At 44.0% G+C, this 19536-nt stretch overlaps 1 protein-coding gene across 4 annotated transcripts in view; it reads left to right on the top strand.

Annotated features, from left to right (window-relative positions):
- Positions 1–482: 482 nt before the first annotated feature.
- The window catches only part of akt1 (v-akt murine thymoma viral oncogene homolog 1), a 40983-nt gene continuing 21929 nt past the window's right edge, over positions 483–19536 (top strand). Inside the window, exons 1-3 of one of the 4 annotated variants that reach the window (XM_015970283.3) lie at positions 483–665; positions 1385–1484; positions 6753–6929. In XM_015970283.3, the coding sequence (XP_015825769.1) occupies positions 6884–6929 (46 nt within the window). In that variant the 5' untranslated portion in view covers positions 483–665; positions 1385–1484; positions 6753–6883. The other 3 variants (XM_015970282.3, XM_054741549.2, XM_054741550.2) reach the window with 3 other exon arrangements.

The raw sequence follows: 19536 nt of genomic DNA, 5'->3' as shown, positions 1-19536 counted from the left end.
TTAGTCTAGACTTCTAGCCTAGAGAAAATTGGTTAAAATGCCCAAAATGTCAGCGGGCTCTTACTGAGAGGCTATGGAAAAATAACATATGTTGATGTAATGTTAAGTTGAAGCGTGGATGAGTAGTTTTATGACTTCCTGATCAAAGAATCTGGAAAATGAGTCAGCAGATGAATCAGTAATCTACTACAAGCTCATTGTAAAACAAGAGACAAAGTACCAAAAACAAAACCAACACTAGTTAACTACAAAACAAGTTAGTCTTGTACGGTAGCTCACATGGGTGAGTGATGGACCCACTAGAACACTTATACTGGACTGCTACCGGTCCCTGAGCCACAATTTTAAAAACTCCGCTCAGATAAAGCCTGAGAGTTCATCGAGGGCGTGCGGAATAAAAGATCCTGTTGCAGCAGTTTTGTATTTGAATGGGAGGCCTACGGCTCAGTGAGCGTGTCTGATATAAGGTGGGCGCTAGGACCCGGGAGGAGCACGCTGCCACAGAGCCAGCAGACAGCGCATTAGGGAGGTGTAGTGGAAGAAAAGGCAAGAGAAACGGAGTAAATGAGAGCACTTCTGTCCACATTGTTGAAGGACCTATCAACTCATTAACCTTCGAAACGCGCCGTATAATGAAACGGACACATTGTTGAGCTCCTGTCCAGGTAAATGACCGCCTTTTCTTAGCACGTTTAACTCCAAGAAGGTCGACAGCTAAAACAGGGTAGGTCCCCATTGTACTTAATGGGATGCGGTTATTCTCACCCAAGCTGCCCCGCTAGGCCCCATATCCTCTCTGTCGCTGAAAGCAAACTGAATTTTAGCACATTTCTGCTTCACTTTGCCGAATAAACTACTGGGTACGAAAGCGAGGGGCTTCCCAGCAGCACGCCACAAACTGCGGCTCGTTGTTGTTTTGCTACGAGCAACATTTAGCTCATTTTCAGTGATGCTAGCTGTTCTCTTTTGACCACTTTTGGAGACACGGCGAAAAACGGCCCCTTAATGAGTGTTGTGCACGAAATTGTTCACCTCTGCTGGGAAGTTGTTTTTGCTTGAGCTTTATGACCCTGAAGGCAAATGAAAACAAATGAGCTCAACACGAGAGGCCAGCTCATTCATTGTTATAAACGGCCACTGCGTTTGTTTACTTACCTTAGTTGGATTTTTATCGCTAAACGTTTAAACCGAAGCCACTCTTTCTGGTTGCGTTTTAATTACAATCTCAGCGGATTTACTGTAGTTTGTTGGGCCTTTTTTAGTTTTCATAAGTTGATCCATGAACTGGACTCCAGGGAGGTCGAAAGAAAAGGCCACAGCATTGTTATTTTCGAGTTTTCCTGTCCAGTAATCAGCCCAGTGAGATAATGCATGTTTTTGATAGGTCCTTCTGTCTTCACTGTCATTATCACCACCACCTACAGCAATGACAGTGGTTCCCTTCTCCACTAGATCATGGTAACTACAGCTTTCTTTCTGGTCAGGTAAGATAAGATTACATGTGGACTAATGTGATGGACTGCACATCTGAGCACCACAGCTTCTGCAACTTTGAATCATGTTTCTACCAATATTTATTTGTCTCAGTTTGTCAGAGTTTAGAATGGCATCCCCAGGCATGCTCTACCCGTCATTTGTCCATTTTTCAAAAATATTATTGGTCATGAGACTTCGTCTGACTGTTGTGTGTACGCAAAAGGAGTTTGGCATGTGACCCGGTGAAGACGCAACAAGCTGGCGTAATGATGCCGCCAGTGACTCTCCCTGTTCTGTTTTCAGAATACCAGTCACCTCCCACCTGATCCCCCCTCGCAGCTCCATTGACGCAAATGTGCCCCTAGTTGCATGCAGAATCCGAGGAATGTTGTTAAAAATTTTGCCCCTTCAAACAGATGGACTCAGAGACAGACCTGTTCAGGTCATGGGAGTTTATGATCGAGAGAGGCACACGCTGCTCTCAGCATCTCACAAAGCTCTTCTCTGTCTGTGTCACAAAAGCTGATAAAAACACGTGCTTTGTTAATGTCTTCTTGTCATTTGAGTATTGAGAGCAGTAAATGAGTCTGGACTGCATGAACAGCATCAAAAATGAACACATTAACAGCTTGCTGTTGGTGAGGACGAAGGCTAGCGAGGCTGCATGTCTTACTGTAATTTTAGTGTTCAGCTACTGCCATGTTTTCATTGCCAATTATGTGTTTTCAGGGAACTTGAAAGAGGAACTTGGGACTGTATAGTAGATTCTACTAACGCCAGTTCCACTCTAGTATTTGAATACAAACAAGCATGATTCATGGAATAATTTCCACTAACAGGAGAGCTTGTTTGATGTTCTCGTTCCTTTTAATCGTTTTAAATGCTTGTGACTAATGACAAAGCGACTGCAGACTGTATTGTTTACCTGAGCTGCAGCAGCAAATGGAAGAAACAGACTCGTATCTATTGATCTGTTTTAATGACGGAAGTGGTGTGGTGATGTCAGCCTGATTTTCTGCCCCCTTCCTTTTAGCACATGGGACTGTCCTGGCCCAGACCCGGGCTCGGTGTGTGGTATCTTTTGCACCGAATGGGGTACGCCTCACTTCTTTAAACTGGAGCCAGAAAGATGAATAATTGAAAACGGTCTTGACATCAGGGCAGGGAGGTAGGCGGTGGCCCAGAAGCCCTCAGACCATGTGATCCGCTGTCAGGGTACTGGGTTCATTTAGTGGCTGCAGCGCTGGCAGCAGCCCAGTTTTTCCACACAGGCCGCAGTAGCAACAGGTCGCTCCCATTAAAACAGCAGCACTCTGTTGTGGCTCCAGAGCCAGTCTTGTGCATGTGCTGCTTTTTTGGCCGTGGCTGGTGCGCGCTCCCGTGTGTTCATATGATGGATCCCGGTGCGTGTGTAACGTGTCTGTGTCACCGAGTGCACTCTGAGGTGCAGAAAGGATTTCATAGTTTCAGTCATGCCTTGTTTGATTGATCAGTTGAAGGATCCGTCTAGTAAAAAGGCAAACATTAGAGTAAAATCTTGATTTGGTACATTCACCTTTGCTCAAGAAGTGAGAGGTGAGAGAAGGGCTGTAAAATAAATAAATAAATAAAAAAAAACGAGCTGATCGCACATTTAGTGAGAGATGTAGTTAAGCCTGAGGCTGTACTGATATGACTTGTAGTCTGTCAATAGGCAAAGTCACTTCCTGTTGTTGGCCCCACCAGTGAACTGAATGAGGTCAGTGAAACGGAGCATTTCTCTGATGTAGCAGCAGAAAAATTGATTTCAGTCGATGGTCAGTGTGCAGCGTGTGGTACTTGTGTATGCAAGCATGGCCGTTGATAATTGTTTTCCTTCAGCCCTGCTTTCAATGCAGTCTTTATTTTAAAAAGAGGGCAGAGATGAATCAAAGTGTTTTTGTAATGATAGCCTGCAGGTTTGGTTTGTGGTGTTGATGGATAACTGCTAAATATTGTGGAACAAAACCAGTTTGTCAGATGACTCTTAGTCTTAGTGGAACATTATTATTTTACACTTTGATTTGGTTGGAACTACAGAAGGCGTCTGCTTGTGAGTTGTGACCTCTTAGCCGTTATAACTGAACTTCGCAGCGTGTGATCGAACTCAAAGGTGACACAGTTAGGGGCAGCAGTGGCTCAGGAGGGAGAGCGGGTTGTCCAGTAATCGGAGGGTTGTAGGGTCGATCCCAGCTCTTGGCAGATATTTCTGCTGTTGTGTCGTTGAGCAAGACACTTAACCCTCATTACCGGCTGATGGTGGTTGGAGGGACCGGTGGCACCAGTGCGTCCCAGGGCAGCTGTGGCTACAATGTAGCTTATCACCTCCAGGGTGTGAATGACTGTGTTGTAAAGTACCTTGGGGGGTTCTCGAACTCTAGAAGGCACGTTTGCACACAAATGTTTTTAGTAGCTACATTCAAAAGGAAATTGAAGTGTAAGTTCATATTATAAAGAAGACTGAATTTAAGTGTGTTTGTTATAGTTTGCATAGTTGCACTGCTAGCTTACAATAATTATAATGTAAAACCTCTTTCTTGATGCATGCCCACTTTTCCTGCTACTTGTGTTAGAAAGGACGTTGGAAAAAAAATCGATTTGATGAAATATCGCAACATTTTGTATCATTTACTGCCAGCATTTTTCAGCGTTTTTACTGTTTTTTTAGGAGTCACAGAACGTTGTGCGCTAAGATGATGTCAGCGCTAGGGCTGTCGCGGTTGAGGAATTCCCCCTGCGGTGATTCAGGGTGGCTTAATATTGCGGTGTGCGATATTATTGCAGCACTTTTTTATTGCAGTACTATCTAAACATAATGTTTACACATTTAAAAAAGGTTAAAAATTGCCGTGCCTTCTTTAATAACACTTTACTGAATGCAGATCAAAGGGCAGTAACAACGCAGATCGCAGTAACGCTTGTTTCTCCGACAGTCGGAGTCCGACTGAACTTAAAAACAACAAAATTCAGGAGGTTAAACTTTTAAATGCAAATTTGGCTGCAGCATCTAACAAATAAGAAACAAGTCCCCATTTTGTTTAGTTGTTTAAAATCAAGCATAAAAAATTACATGTACCGGGCGCGCGCGCGCGCGCCGGGGGGCGGGCGCACTATCATTTCACTTTCACACACACGAATGACGGTGATTTATAGCTCGGTCACGTCCTTGTTACCTACAAGGAAAACCAGCATGTTAACTACGGTTTGAGAGAGGATCTGAGAGGGGCGGCAACATTTGCAGCAACACTGAAAACTTTCTCGGATGGTGCGCTCGTTGCACTAACACACACGTACTTGCGTGCGACTCTGGCGAGCAAAGGGAATCTCTCCCGTTTGTTGCTCCACCATGTCACGGGGGTTTTCTTTAGGGTGGATGCATTCCTCCTGCAGGTAGCGAGTGAGCTCCAGCTCGGCTCAAACTCTCTTTGGGACGGCTGCAGAAGCAGTGCTTGTCCGGGACTTTAGCAGGTCTCCGAGCGTTTATTGATTTATTTATTTGCCGCTGGTGGCAGCTCTGTCTCGACCAAGGACTCTGGCTGCGCAGCAGCTGACGTACTGAAAACCAAAGCGCTCCCACAGGAGCGAAGTAACGTTTCGTTTTGATACCAGTGCAGCCATCCTTCTCAACATGCATCATTGAGTTGAACCAAGTTCAGTAATCGCGGTGGCGCATGATGCAGCGCGGTGGGCTTCTTCATATCGCGATATTTCATTTTTGCGGTTACCGCGACAGCCCTAGTCAGCGCCAAAACTAAAAAAAGAAAGCGTAGACTCACCTCTTACATCAGAAAGAATCCGCGCGTTTCGAGCTTTATCCGTTCTTTCTTAATCCGTTGTTGAATTGTGATCGGCAGAAGCTTTTCCAGTTTGCGCCTCACTTTTTTTTTTTACAGCAGCGGCCCAAAACGATCTCCTAACACATGGATTTTCTGCTTCCTGATCACGTGTGACGTACGCGGATGAAGATCGGCTTTAGAGCTGAGATGTTTGTTCTCGCGGTGCGGGGGCTCGTTCCGACACCCACACAGTAAAAAACATGCCGTGAACAGTTGGATTTAAAATGGCAACTTTTGTCATCAATGGCAGTGAATGAGTTAAAGAGTCGGTATTTAAACCGGTGTAGGGATTTTTTATTGGGAATTAGGGCTGGGCAATAAATCGAAAATCGAAATTTCTGACTCTTATTGGAATCATTTTCCCCATATCAATAAATTTGATAATAAAAAAAAGAAAAGATGTGTGTAGGCTGGCAACGTTCAAGTCCATTTAAGAAGCTTCTGCCACCTTGAGTCACGCAAAAATGTGACTCAAAGTAATAACATGTGAGAGCCCCATCTAGTGGACAACTTTTGTTTCTGCGCATACCTGTAGTTATCGTCCATTTATCGTTATCGAAATGAAATCCTCAGTAAATCGTGATATTAATTTCAGGCCATATCGCCCAGCCCTATTGGGAATTTACATACAATCATTTCTCTTGTGTGGTACTATTCAGACTCCGACTGCTAGTTAGCAGCAGTTTGTAGTACCGCTTTCATTCTGATGGAACGAGATTTTGCAATATATTGTATTAACTTCCCAGTATTGTGATGGATATCGTATCACTAGATTCTTACCAATACACACTCTTATGTATTGATGTAAAATTAAAAAAGTTCAAATTAAACGTTATTTTGCCAAATTGAAAATGGTATTGAATTTGTTTCGTCCTCCCTAAAATTAGATCCTTCAATTGGATTAAAAAAGTAAAATAAATGAAATAAATCTTCATGGAAACACACAATGCTGCCATTTTGAATGGAATAAAAAATGTAACTTTACAAAAATATTTTTGCGTAAGCCCTTCTACAACTGCAAATGAAGCTTGTGTGAGAATTATTGGACTTTTTTTTTGTCTGGTGCTGTTGTGGTCACGAGTAGAGGGGAAAACTTCTGGTCTATCAGGAATGGCTGCATCTGTTGTGAACAGCATGGAAATTTCCGAAACGGGAGACTTCGTCATGAATGCCAAAAAAAAAAAGGAAAAAAAAATACAGCCTTGCGCAGTTATTTGAACCTTGAAATGTTGCAGGTTCCACTTGTTAAAAGGACACCGCTGTGGTTGTCCTCCTCTGATTGGCCCTAAAGCACGAGGATTTTCTCAGTTACACGGCCTCTGCTCCGCTCCACGGCGTTGACCTGAGGGTTAATATTCAGACACACGGAAAAAATCTTTTACCTTAAAGTGAGGCTAATTTTTACTTTTCTTCAACTAATAGGTTACCATCATTGAGAAGGCAGCTTTAAACCCCAGGATCCCATCTCACGGCTCTCGCTTGGGGCTGTGTGAAGGAAGCAAAGTTGTGTCTCTCCCTGAGGGAAACCTGGATCCTCCATCTTGCCCACCAACATGACCAATGTGGTGATTGTCAAGGAGGGATGGCTTCATAAAAGAGGTAAATACAAAGATCAAATGCAAATGTATGGTTTATTTCACCATTTTGTTGCCAATACAAGGATTTCAGTGATTTAATGGTAACTATGGCATGATAAATGTTTAGGGATTTAATATTGAAATGAAAATTCTCTTAATGAACTACTTGGTGGTGCTGTGTGGTGTGGCTAGGTCCTGTGTCAGGCGCGAGTCCTGTTGTTAGGACGAAAATGCATTCCTCACATACCTGCTGGCTTTGAGCAGCTTTAGGTGTGCTTACTAACTCTGGCTTCAGAGCCCACTCCATCACCATTTGGGACAAAATAGGATAAGAACATTTTCCAAAACCATTGAAATCTCTTGGGCGCATCGCCATTAAACCAGGCTTTTACTGGAAGAGGGGAAACTCGGACTTAATGGATAAGATAGCGGGAGCAGGTTGCAAGTGAACACTCCTGGGGGCAGATTGCTGTTTTGTCTACACATCCTCAGGGCTCGGATCAGCCCGTATTTTCCATTGGATGCGTAACGTAATGGATGCTTTTTCACCGCGACTTCAGCGGCGCCTCCCCTCCCACTGGAGAGGCGAGAAGATTTGTAAGTTCACGTGTGATTTAGTCTCTTCACATGATGACAAGCAAATAGAGAAATGGCAACATGCATTTAAAAGGGTCTGAGTTATTTCCTTTTTTTATTTTTTACCTCCACCAAAGAAGTGCCACTGGTAATCTGCACCTGTCTCTACTGTTGAAATTTGCTGAATGCTTTAAATTGCTTTCAATTTGATTTCCTTTCTGCCTCTACGCGAACTGCTGAGCTTGACGTGTTCTGAAAGCATAACATGTAAAAAATAAAAGTTCTCTACCCAAATTTATATGACCGCTTAGGCGTCTGTGATGCATCCGAGACGCGCCCCTGCGCTCCTGTTAAAAACAAACCCACTAAAGTTTTGGTCCATAGTGTGACGTCATCAAGGAGAGAAGCATAGATCCCACCCCTGCTCCGCCTCCCCCTAAAGCAGGAGCTGAAAGCTTCGCCTGATTTCGCGCAGATGCAGCGAAAGTGGAGTCGATTTAAATTTTCTTTGAGACGAAGTAGAAAGCAGTCGAGGAATCTGTAAGTTCCTCACTTGTTTTGGTTGCTCCAATACAGACCTCTGGCTTCTTCTTCGTTGGTGTGCTAATCTGACTGAGGTATTCCACTCTGCAGTTCATGCTGGGGACTGGAGCGCAATGATCGACAGCTCCCTCTTGTGGATACGCAACGTTCTAATCTCACATGAAGGATTCGTTTTGCACTCTATAAATAATGAAAGATTACCCGCTTTATGCAGTCGATCAGGGTTAATAGTCAAATATAAGAAATCTTAAAACAGTGTACCCAGCTTTAACTATAATGGCAGTTCGCAGATGTTGCACCACGCTTACCCCAAGGCGCGTCACTACACAGTCATTTACAGATTCACACCCGCATTTACACGCTGGTGATGAGCTACGATGTAGCCACAGCTGACAGCACTGACAGAGGCGAGGCCAAACACTGGCGCCACTCAACCCTCCGACCACCACCAGCTAAGTAGGCTAATGCAGAGGTAACTTGTCTCCACAAGAGAGCTAAATGTCTGTTTTTTGGTGGTATTTTAAACCGGAAACAAAGGCAGTGTATCAGCCACTTGTAATGTGTGCGTACTGTTCGTTCAACATGCTGGTAAAGACAGCTGCCTTCAAAACGAGCCACTTTCTCCTTTGGCCTTTTTCCCTTCAGGCGTTTCCACAGCAAATCAGCTGTCTGCATTAAGTCCCATTTCATAGCAGCATCTCTAATAAAAACACAGAGCCGACCAACAGTGAAAGATATGTTGATAAACACTGAGAAATTGCAGACGGACAGCAAAACGTTCTGGTTTCTCATTCTGCAGCACCTGAGCTGACCGCACCAGTAGCTACAGGTGCTGTGCAGATAAAAGTTACCCTGCTGGCTGTGACGCCACGTGCCTGCCCTGTTACGGGAGCACCCATCACTCAATAGAGCTGCATAATGAGGATGTAAACAGTTGGAAATGTGAGAAATGCAGCTACTTTTAAATATATTCATAATATTACTACAGTTTTTGTTGGCATACTTTCTAAACATGATGTATTTTGGCACATAAACGAAATAAATTATATAAATACAGAAATAAATAAATCCCTAAATAATAATTTAAAAATAAAAGGAAAACTTGGATGTGTCTTCCCTTGTTTTTTCTTATATTAATGCTTTGCTGAAGTATCGGGTCGGGACTCCATCGGCGGATACTCTAAATCAAATGACTCTGATCGGGAGCAAAATGAATGTGATTGTCACATTCCTAATAACAGTGCAGTCAGTCAGTCACAAATACTAGCTGACATTTCATTGCATAATCTAGCAAAGTATTGTTTAATTGTTCTAATTGTTATCAGTGCTGCAGACTGTGAAGCCATTTAATCTTATTTTTGGACACGGCGTTCACACGAGTCCTATGTCTTCATAACAACACCCAGTAGAGACAATTAAACCTGCGTGGGTTGTATGAAACTTATTTATTTGTTGGGGTTTTTTAGGGATGATCTGACTTTCCACTCTTTTGATTTTTAGCTTATTTTTATTTTAAACTGTACATTTATGTATTTATTCATTGTAAAAGGATTCATATAGTCTGTGTCAAGAATGTTTTTGTTTTTCTAATAAATCGGATGAAATAAAAGTGTTGGAGATTTAAAGAAGCAAATATCTTCAGCGAGTGTTGGAAAAAAGGGAATCATTAAACATGGCAAACAGCTGGTTTTCTGTTTGCAGCGTGTTAAGTGAGAATTGACTGGATAAAAAGGCGGAAATTACAATAAATTTTACATCTAAACGCGTTTTAAATAGGCTATTTCCTGCATTTGTCATTGGCTTAAATGAATAAAAGTTCAGGTGAATATCTGACGCGTGTGTGTGTGTGTGTGTGTGTGTGTGTGTGTGTGTGTGTGTACATTTGTGTTCTTTCCCATCTCGCTCCTTTCCCTGTTTTTCTGTTCTGTGTCACAAAACTGGCAAATATCCATGTTTCCACAAGTCCGCTGGAGCTGATAAGAAGAGAATATTCTAATATCGAGTCCGTGTAAAATGTAACTTAAGAATAATCAGAGTCACTGGTAAGAAACAGACTGTGTGGTGTAGACGCACGCACGCACAACTAGCAGTGACACCCCTCTAGTTGTGACACGCACTAAACAAACAACCCCTCAAGAATAGTGAGTTGCCGTGCTGTCGTAGCCCAGCAGCTGTGCCCTGTGAAATGTCACCCCGAGCCTCTGTTTTGATTGGAGGACGTCCGCCCGCTACCCTGACAGGAAGGCCTTTAGTGTCGCATCACTGTCATGCAGTCTTTGCCCCAGAGCTATTGCACAGAAGGTGAACCTCCAGCAGTCCTGCTTCGCTGTCCGTCACCTCTGCCGGGCATCCCGCACCTTTAGTTTGGATTTTATTGTGTGGTAGCGCCACCCAAGTGACTCAGATCTCCATGTGGGCGTGATAATAAACGGCTTAAACAACCTCACTGTTCTCATTACTTCCATGTGTGCTCTTCAAACACCAATTTAATGTCTCAGACCTTCATATTTCCATCCACGTTTTGTGTGTTCCACAAACCTGGACAGGCGCTACTTTTATTTTCTTGTGCGACTCACTCTGTGCCCTCATCCTCCTTCTGTTCATGATGATTTGATTTCACAGTGGGCCACAAATCATAGCAGCTCTGGCTTTAGCTAAACAGAGAGATGCCATTCACTTTGACTCTGATTCCTTTCTGATTAGTCATCTTCAGCATGCATGTGCAAAGTGTGTCAGGACTCCAGACAGGAAATGAAGCCAGCACTACGCTTTGGTACCTTGTAGAGCTAAGCCGTCCTCACGGCTCCAGATTCTCAGCCTTGAAGTACTCTGAATATTTCTACCAGACAGTCTGCACTCCGTGAAAAGATCTCACCCTGAAGGACACAACTTCGTACTTTTCTTTTTGAGCCTAGTGAGTGAAGAAATGTCTGTAATGGGGATTCTACCCTAACCCCCGCGTGCTGTCGTGGAAGTAATCTTTTTCTGAATGACAGATTTTAAATGCAGTTATGCAAGTATGCATGATCTATATGAGGCATATTTATCTAGCGCTGCCATCACCCTTACCCCTCCTTTCCAGGGTATCCGCGGGTCCTTAAAAAGTCTTAAAAAGTCTTAAATTTGCTTTTCCAAATTTAAGGCCTTAAAAATCCTTAAAAATTACTAATAATCCTTAAATACAGTTTCCAAAGGTCTTAAATTACCAAAGACCCAATAAACAACATTATTTTATTTCAATTTTCATGAATTTCTAGTTAGTGTTCAGCACTTTTTGTGTACGATGTTGGCGTAAGCGGAACCATACACATTCAGTTGGTTATGAAAGGGGGCTTTTTTAGATGAGCACATTAGCTGTTTAAGCTAGTGGGAGATTGCACCATTGGGACGTGCAACTTTTATGGTAACTGGATGGCTAATCCCACGTTCGCAACATGGTTCGCACCGGTTCCAGGCAATAGCTGGAAATTACAGTTTAAATTTAATTTAAAAAAATAGCTTAAATTTGGTCAAAGTAGCCTTAAAAAGGTCTTAAAAAGTCTTAAATTTGGCTCCCTTAAACCTGCAGATACCCTGCTTTCCACCGGAGCCGTGACGGAGCCGTCAGCAGCACGTTACTGCAGCAGCACGTCATAGCTGCTGATAGGAACCGCTGTGGTCAACAGAACCTTTTCCACCGGAGCCGCCAGCAGCGCGAGTCGGCCGCGTCTCAGGAGCAGCATGTCGTGGCCCTTACACGCCGGTTCTATTTTCTACGCGCTACGCCTCTGAAACGGGTCAAGTTCGACATTTTTGGGGAAGGAAAGACAGGAAATTGGACGCGGAAATGGAGCGAAGCTTCCCGAGATTTTCAGAATAAAGAAACTTACTGCCTTCCGGTTGCTTTACTTTAAAAAAAAAGTTATCACCTAGTTAGCGGCCTCCTTTGTTTTTCCATAATGGACGACGAAAGGTTGATTACTGAAGTGGAGAAGTACCCAATCCTGTTTGATCCCTGTCACAGTTTTTATAAAGACAACGTCAAGAAGGATAACGCATGGAGTGACGTATATGCGGTTTTGGGGCAAGATGGTGAGTTTATGCTAATTATTAACGCAATTTCTTTTCTGTGTGGACCTCTGTCATACAGAAGTCTGACGAAGTCATGCGTGATTTTGCTAATGTCGCGTGACTTCGTGCTCGGTCGGTGACAGCTGCTCCCCTGCTGCTTCGCGTCTCGTGGGAAGGGCCAAGCAGCAGCTTACGCGAGCAAGACGTGCTGCTGCAGTAACGTGCTGCTGACGGCTCCGGTGGAAAGGAGGGGTTACACACAACCCAAATTACACTAGGTAGGGTTAGGGTTGGGCCAAAGGGCCAAAGCACACCAGGGTTTAGGCCAAAGCACGCTAGGGTCAGCCCACAGCATGCTGGGGTTGGGGTTTGCCCGGGGGGTGCATTAGGATTAACCCATAGTACACTAGGGTTAGGTCAAAGTACACTAGGGTTAGGGTACTTTAACTCTGTTGTTACTGTTGTACCCAGTTATTATTCCCCAATTGATGCTTCCCCTTCAGGAACGCTTTTTAATTGTGCCTACGGCCTCTAGTGGCCACGGACACTGAGCAGCATGTCATTTCTTTTTGCAAGTGTATTTCTTTTCTCAGAATTTTCCATCAAAGCCAGACATCAAAGAGGCAGATTGTGGGTTCCCTAGTTTCCAGTGAGGCTTTGTGGCCAAAAAACCAGTGAAGCTCAACAGAACAGCACTTGCTTGTCCTCGCCTCTTCCCTGGCCCTTGTTTGTTTGACTCATTTGCTCCCTGACAAGTATGAGCTGGCCCCCTCGTTAGGCTAACGAAGCCCACAACAACTGTTGGATTTGGGTAACGCGCTCAGCTGGCTTCGACTCGTGAGAGGAGGGCTGGGTTCAAACGGGGAGGGGGAGCAGAAAACACACCAGGAGAGCTGGGGGGGGGGGGGGGGGGGGGGGTAAAAGGACAAAAGGAGAGACCGAAGTTAAGCAGCATCTTTGTGATGTTCCCAGATCATTGTTCAGTGACCCAATCAGTCTGAGTAGAGTCTGTGGATGGTGTGTGCGACGTGCCACAGAGACCCTCTCGTGGTTTGGTTTGCAGCTCATCAGCTGATTGGCTTCTTTTGCTGGTCATGCGGTTGAGGGACACCCATGACATGCTCCTCCAAGCAAAACCTTGTTGGTGGTCCAGGAGAGTTCCCGAAAGGCACAAGGTGGACAAGGTGGGGTGAGGATCATGGGGAATGTTTAGAAAAACAAGACCGAAGATGGGATGTCTTTTTATTATTATTATTTTCATGGTTATCTGTTCTTTGTGCATCTGGTGAGCAGACCTGCAGTAATTTTGCCAAGAAAGTTTTATCTAATCGTAACTGCGTACACGCCCTTACTGTAAAATCATTATGCAGAGTTTACATTTACTGTTGAAATTTCTTCAAAGAAGCAGACCTACCGGATTAAGGAATATCTCATCACAAAGCAATGCAGACTGTCTCGAGAGTTACTGTCAGGTTTATTGTTGGGCTCCGCCAGGCTCCTACACATCCCCTCATTATGGCTGTCAGTGGCTGCATGCTGCTGCAATGTATAAACACATTTGAATGTGCAAAATGAGAGGCGTTTCATCAGATTTGGCAAAAATATTCAGATTTGTTGGAGAAAATATGACACTGACATCATTTTTATTAGTAAATGCTTTATTGTAGTCTATAGATATGTTAATGTTGTAAAAATAAGTTTTCTTTAACAAAAATATTTTTGGCAGAGGAAAGTTTTTGCAAGATATGCATCAAGTACTAAAGCTGCAAGGGGATGGAGGTGGTGGTGGGGGGGGGGGGTGACGACAAGCATTGTCGAATTATTAAATTGCACATAATTCTGCAGTTCACAACAGAGGCATTTTCATGGTCCCTTCAGCTTCACAGACTTGTTCAAAAGGGTCATAAAGATGGGATTAAACGTTTATAAATGGTCAATTTTACAGTGAGAGACTCAGTCCTTTCCCAAAGTACAAAAGCCCTTTTTCTGCACAGAGGCCATGTTTTGGATCATTTAAAATCTTGTGTGAGAGCACCTTTTCATAAATCAACTGCAGGGTCCGGTATGCAGTCCGCTCTACTACCTTTATGGCTTTGCGTACCAGATGAACAAGCTCTGTAGTTTTAGCTGTGAGTAAAATTTGTGTTCCCTGCTCCAAAAACAAGAGTACACCTTTAACAAGTTTTGGAGTTTAGTAGGATCACGGTTCAATGAATCATCTAAATGAACTTCAAGATATTTGAATGACCAGACCAGGGGTTACACTGAAAAGGAAGCTAAATGTACTCAATGAATCTTTTGGCCCACCCTTTTCGATGCCAGTCCTCTCTGGTGTTGACTTCAGTTGGCTAAAAAGTGCAATTAGATTAAAAGACTGAAAAACTTTTCATTGAGCTTTTGATGCTTTGACGGTGTTACGAGTTCAGCTAAAATGTGTGCACCAGCTTCGGGGTGTTGGACAGTGATGCGGATTATGTGATTCTGGTGGAACAAATGCCCATCCCTCCCTGTAAGTAAATTAGAAGATGCAATTATTTGGTTCCAGCACAAACACCAAGAACTTTTCAAAACATTACTTAACATCTGAAATCATTGTTTACGGCGTTGTCCAAAGAGAGACGAGGAAAAAAAAACACAATTTTAGGCGTAACGTCTCCAGATGATCATTAACAATGCGTTAATAATAAATTTGCAGATTTGCTTATTTATTTTCTTTCTTTGCTCTTTTTCGTTGTCTCCATTATGCTTGTGTTAAAAAGGGCTTCCATAAAAGCATTCACAAACTCCTAGCTTCTGTCTAACAGATGACATTTAATTTTGGAACAATATGCCAAAACCTAGGAAAGGTTTGCCAGAAAAGCACGATATTCAAACACCCGCAACAGCTTTTTGACTTGTGGAAAAGGAACTTGTACTAACACAGACTTGGAACTAGCATCTGGCTCAAGTTGGAAAAAATAACTTTACAATTGATAACCCCACATTGCCAGCCAAGTGCTCCCACCCACCCAGTTAACCAGCAGCAGCAGAGGCCACAGTGACTGATCAGGGATTGGAGCCCCCGTAGGCAGGGTCCAGCAGCAGAGGGTGTCACTCCGGGAAGCCAGCTCTCTGGCAAGCCGGGTTTCTGGCCATCAGCGCAGACCCCCTGCTCTGGGTAATGGAAAGCAGTCTTCCTGCTAAATGTGGTGTAGAGAAGTAAATTAGTGGGGTGCAGCTGTCGGCGTGCAGGCTTGCTGGCATGGTGGCGAAACCAGGAGGCTCCAGGAGGTGGCACCTCCACTACTCTCCTTCTCTCGTGGCAAGCCTGCTGTGTGCTTACTTTTCTGTGTAGAGTCCGCCTGTCTACTCCAACTGTGACGCTCGGCAGTGCTCTGTCATTTTTTACTACTTTCTAAGCTTCCTTTTGCTTTTTCCATCATCACACTTCCATTTACCCCCGTCCCTGGCCCTACCCAGCAAGCTCATCCCTTCTCAGTCCTCCCCTACTTCCAGACCACACTCCCTGCCCACCCTCCTGTTGCCAGTATAATGACCCTGCTGAGAATTCTGACCTGTAGCGGAAGCTGCTGTGGACCTGTGAAAAGCTCCCAGTCCACATCACTGGCTCCAGTTAAGAAGGGGAAAAGGGAGACTGAAATACAAGTGAGATGCCCAATTATTCTATTAGTTCAATCACACATCAGCTTCTTCATCAAAAGTAGCAGGGGTATCTGTTATGCTTAGAAACTTTAGTGTGTGTCTTTTTGAAAATTAATGACCAAAAGTCTATTTAAATCTCTTTTTTTGTTTTTAGAGTATTAGCACTTACTGGTCATTGAGAATTCATGGTTAATTAGCTCTGAATAATGTGTTTGTTTGTTTGCCATGTAGCAACCCAGTTAACTAGTCCATGTATTGCCTGTTTACCCGGGGAGAAGAGGCAAATCTCGGCCCCAGTGAGGCAGGGGGAACTTCCCACAGTGTCTCTATGGTAATCAGCAGGTGTCACTCACCATGGAGAAGAAGTGAAGGCTTTCTTATGAGCGTGAGAAAGAGGGGCAGCCTCCACCGCATCCCCAACCCCCTAGCTTTTTTCCCCCCCTCTGCTGTTGTTAGGGGTAGCAGCAGCAGCGTTAGAGATGGAGAGCTTTAGATTTTACACCAGAATGGCCCCTAAACCCAGCTTGCTGATGCTGCTGACTTTGGAGTTCCATTTTAATCCAGCTGCATGGACGAGAAATGCCTACAGAAGAGTTGTAATAAAAAAAGTGTGGCTGTCAGGAAGACATAAAAAATCTGTAAAGGAAGGAAGGAATCCAAAAATCCTGGATTGTTTTGGAATTGCCTCATGCTTCCTCCGTTGGTCTTGTAATAGAAAGTAGGCAGATGGGTGTTCAGGCAGCATGAGTAGTTCTGCCACGAGCCTGGCGATCAGACCAGTGCACGGTGGAAGTGCAGTTTTTGGTTTCTGGGGCTTATTGGTGACCCCTGCATCAGGGAGCCTGTGGCTCATTGAGATGCAGGGCACAGGGCAGCAGGCCGCAGCTGCAGCCTACAGGCAGAACCCGGCAGAAAAGGGCTGAAGGGATGGCTGGGGCGGCTGAGGAAAACCAACAAAAGACGAAGCCCTCTTCCCCTCCCTCCCTCGCTTTGGAGTTCTAATTCCCTAATCCTCAACCTCCGCCCACCCCCCATCCTCACCCCTCTCATCCGATTCCCACCACTCAAACACACGCATTCAGTCATGCAGAGTTTGTGCAGCGACCACTGGCTCCCTTCCTCTCATCCCCAAGCCATGAATGGCCAGATGGGGACAAAACCCAACAGCAGCCCTCTCAGGAAGTCCAACCACTGGGTGTACTGAGAGGCACATTTTGTCTGACCCTCGCACCCCCTCACGATGTGAGAGTTCATTTAACCATTTACAATATGACTGTTCCTGTGTGCCTGCTTTATTTGGTGATAAATGTCAGTTCTCCTTGATTTTGTGTAAAATTAGCTAAACTTTCAAAACACAAGTAGGTTGAGATGGAAGAAATCAGGCATGTGAGCTTGGACTTTTTGTCGGGATGTGGTGCCTTTTTTTCTGGGGCCTCTTGATGAATCCTGCATGATGTGTCCTATTATAAGCCAACAAGCCACAGCAGCAGGGACCTCAACATTCCTGTTGTTGTCACATGGAGACGGACAGAACGGAAAGCTCTCTCCTCGGAAACGGCCACTAACCTCCGTCACTCCCCCTCTTCCTTTTCTGTGTGAAGACTTCCACATATTTCTCATTTTCATCGATTCTTCAATAAGCCTGTCTGGCTGGCTTTTATACCTCTGGCCACACGAGCCAAGTTGCCATGCAAATGTTTTCAGCAGCAAAAGCCTCACTGTGAATTAAAATAGCTAAAAAGTTCATGCCGGGTGAAATCTTTGGATCTTCAAAGTCGGGTGCAGCATCAGCTCTGCTGAAGAACCTCTTTCAACCTGAAAAGTGTTCGCATCAACATAAATCTCCTGTGATTCAATAAACACGAGCAAACAGGTCGACGCTCCACCTCATGCAGCTGTGGCCAAACTTGTTCTTTCCCACGACACCTTGTTTGTGTGTTTGGGCTAGAAAGGGTGTGGCAGCTGCATGCTCGAGCTGTCCACATACACGGCCACGCAGCAGCTGGCAAATAAAGATGAATTCTGTTGTGTTTGGCAGCGGTTCTCTGTTCATTATTTTCCACTTTGCCCAGCGCACATCCCAGCCCTCAGCAGCTGCTTGTCATGTAAAGACACTCTATCAGGCCCTGACAGCTCCTCCCATGCACACACTCAGCGCGCATGGCTCATACACACTTGACTTATGCTCATACACACCCTTCCACTTGCAGTCCTACATATGTGGGGAACATATGTAGCGATCTGTCTCACTAGCACTCCATTCGGCACAGCTCTCCGCACAAAGTCTTTTTATCCCCTCCGGTTCTCTCATCGCTCATCTCGAGTCAAAACAGTCTTTTGAAACTTCTGTCCTTCCTCTAATTTCACTGAGTTGAGCCACATGTCTCTGCTGTCAGACTTTTCTCTTGAAAAGTTTGATTCTGTGACACCGATAACACGAGGGATTTCCTAGTAAGTGCGTGCGTGTGTGTGTGTGTGTGTGTGTGTGTGACTTGATCAGACACTTGTTGCAGGTTTTATCTTCTCTGGGTTGTGGTCGGTCGTCTGTGGGCAATTTTCTCGTTTTAGAGAACATTTTTGACATCAAACATGCTTTAGTTTACTGGAACTCTCGATGATGAAGTAACATAAAAGCAGAACGCCCTGCTGTGTTTTTATGAGGCTTATTGTCTTTTGTCAACACTGTCTCATTGTGTACAGGACCTGTTGTGTGCATCGTGTGTCGGTCATTCATCTCGCAAGCTCTTTGCATTCATTTTTCATTATTTGCACTATTGTAAACCAGTTTCTCTGCTAAACTTGTTTAAACCGTAAAAGAGCCCAACAGTCCGTTTCACTTTCTCAAGCTGTCGTTGCTTAAGAAAGGCTGCTGGGTGGAAAGTACAGCTGAATAAAAGTGGAAGAGGAAATGAGTGTAAATGGGAAGCTTACAAGGGTCATCTTTGTTGTTTATGCTCTCAGCGCAGACTTTGTGTACGCTGCACAGCAAAGCGAACTCGCAGACAACCGGATACGGTCGCTTCCACTGTTTTCGTGTGACCCGGTTTGTGGTCACACATGAGGAAGTTGCAGTATCCTCATGTCTAAATAGTGTTCTGATTAAAAACGTGCAGTGCAGATGTGGGGTTTATTTGATTTATTTTCATAATGAAAAATCAATACATACATGTTCACAAGCGTGATGGAGAAATTACTAAAAACCCTCACGGGGCTTATTAAGAGCAAACTCCAAATAAACATCAACATCTGATAGATTAAAAAACTGAACATTTGCAAAAATACAACAGCAAAAAAAATCATGGTAAAGTTATTAATACTTTATTTTTTCCTTTTCTTCCTTCTCTCTCTTACACGTTTCTGTAAAATCAAAATTAAAACTTTAAAACGTTTGTCCATACGGGAAATTGAATATTTTCTGCAGAATCTGTTTTACAACCTTTGTAAATTGTTAGCTCTGCAAGGGATGCGGGAAGACCGTTCCACACCTTTGAGTCTAAAGAGAACGCTAAACTGAGTCTGGGTGTATGGGGGTAAGGTGGCCTAATGAGCGGACATTAGGTTGAGTCCTGGTGAAATTCATTATTAAAAGAAAGACAATATTGTGAAAGTGTTGAAGTAACTTTTTATAGAGCTATAAATAATCAAACAACTTGAAGCTCAATTAGTTGGCAAACACTAAGAATACTCGCCTGAGCTGAGAGGTTGAGAAGGGTGTGATTAACACAAAAAATTATTCTCAAAGCTCGTTTTTAAAGACAACAAATGGATTCCAGTTTAGTTGGATGGGTGCTGGCCCAAACATTACAGTAATTAATACA

This window comes from Nothobranchius furzeri, chromosome 18, assembly GCF_043380555.1.
Source record: "Nothobranchius furzeri strain GRZ-AD chromosome 18, NfurGRZ-RIMD1, whole genome shotgun sequence".
Lineage (NCBI taxonomy): Eukaryota > Metazoa > Chordata > Actinopteri > Cyprinodontiformes > Nothobranchiidae > Nothobranchius > Nothobranchius furzeri.
The sequence above is the reverse complement of the archived record's forward strand: the minus strand, read 5'-3'. Positions and strand labels throughout refer to the sequence as shown.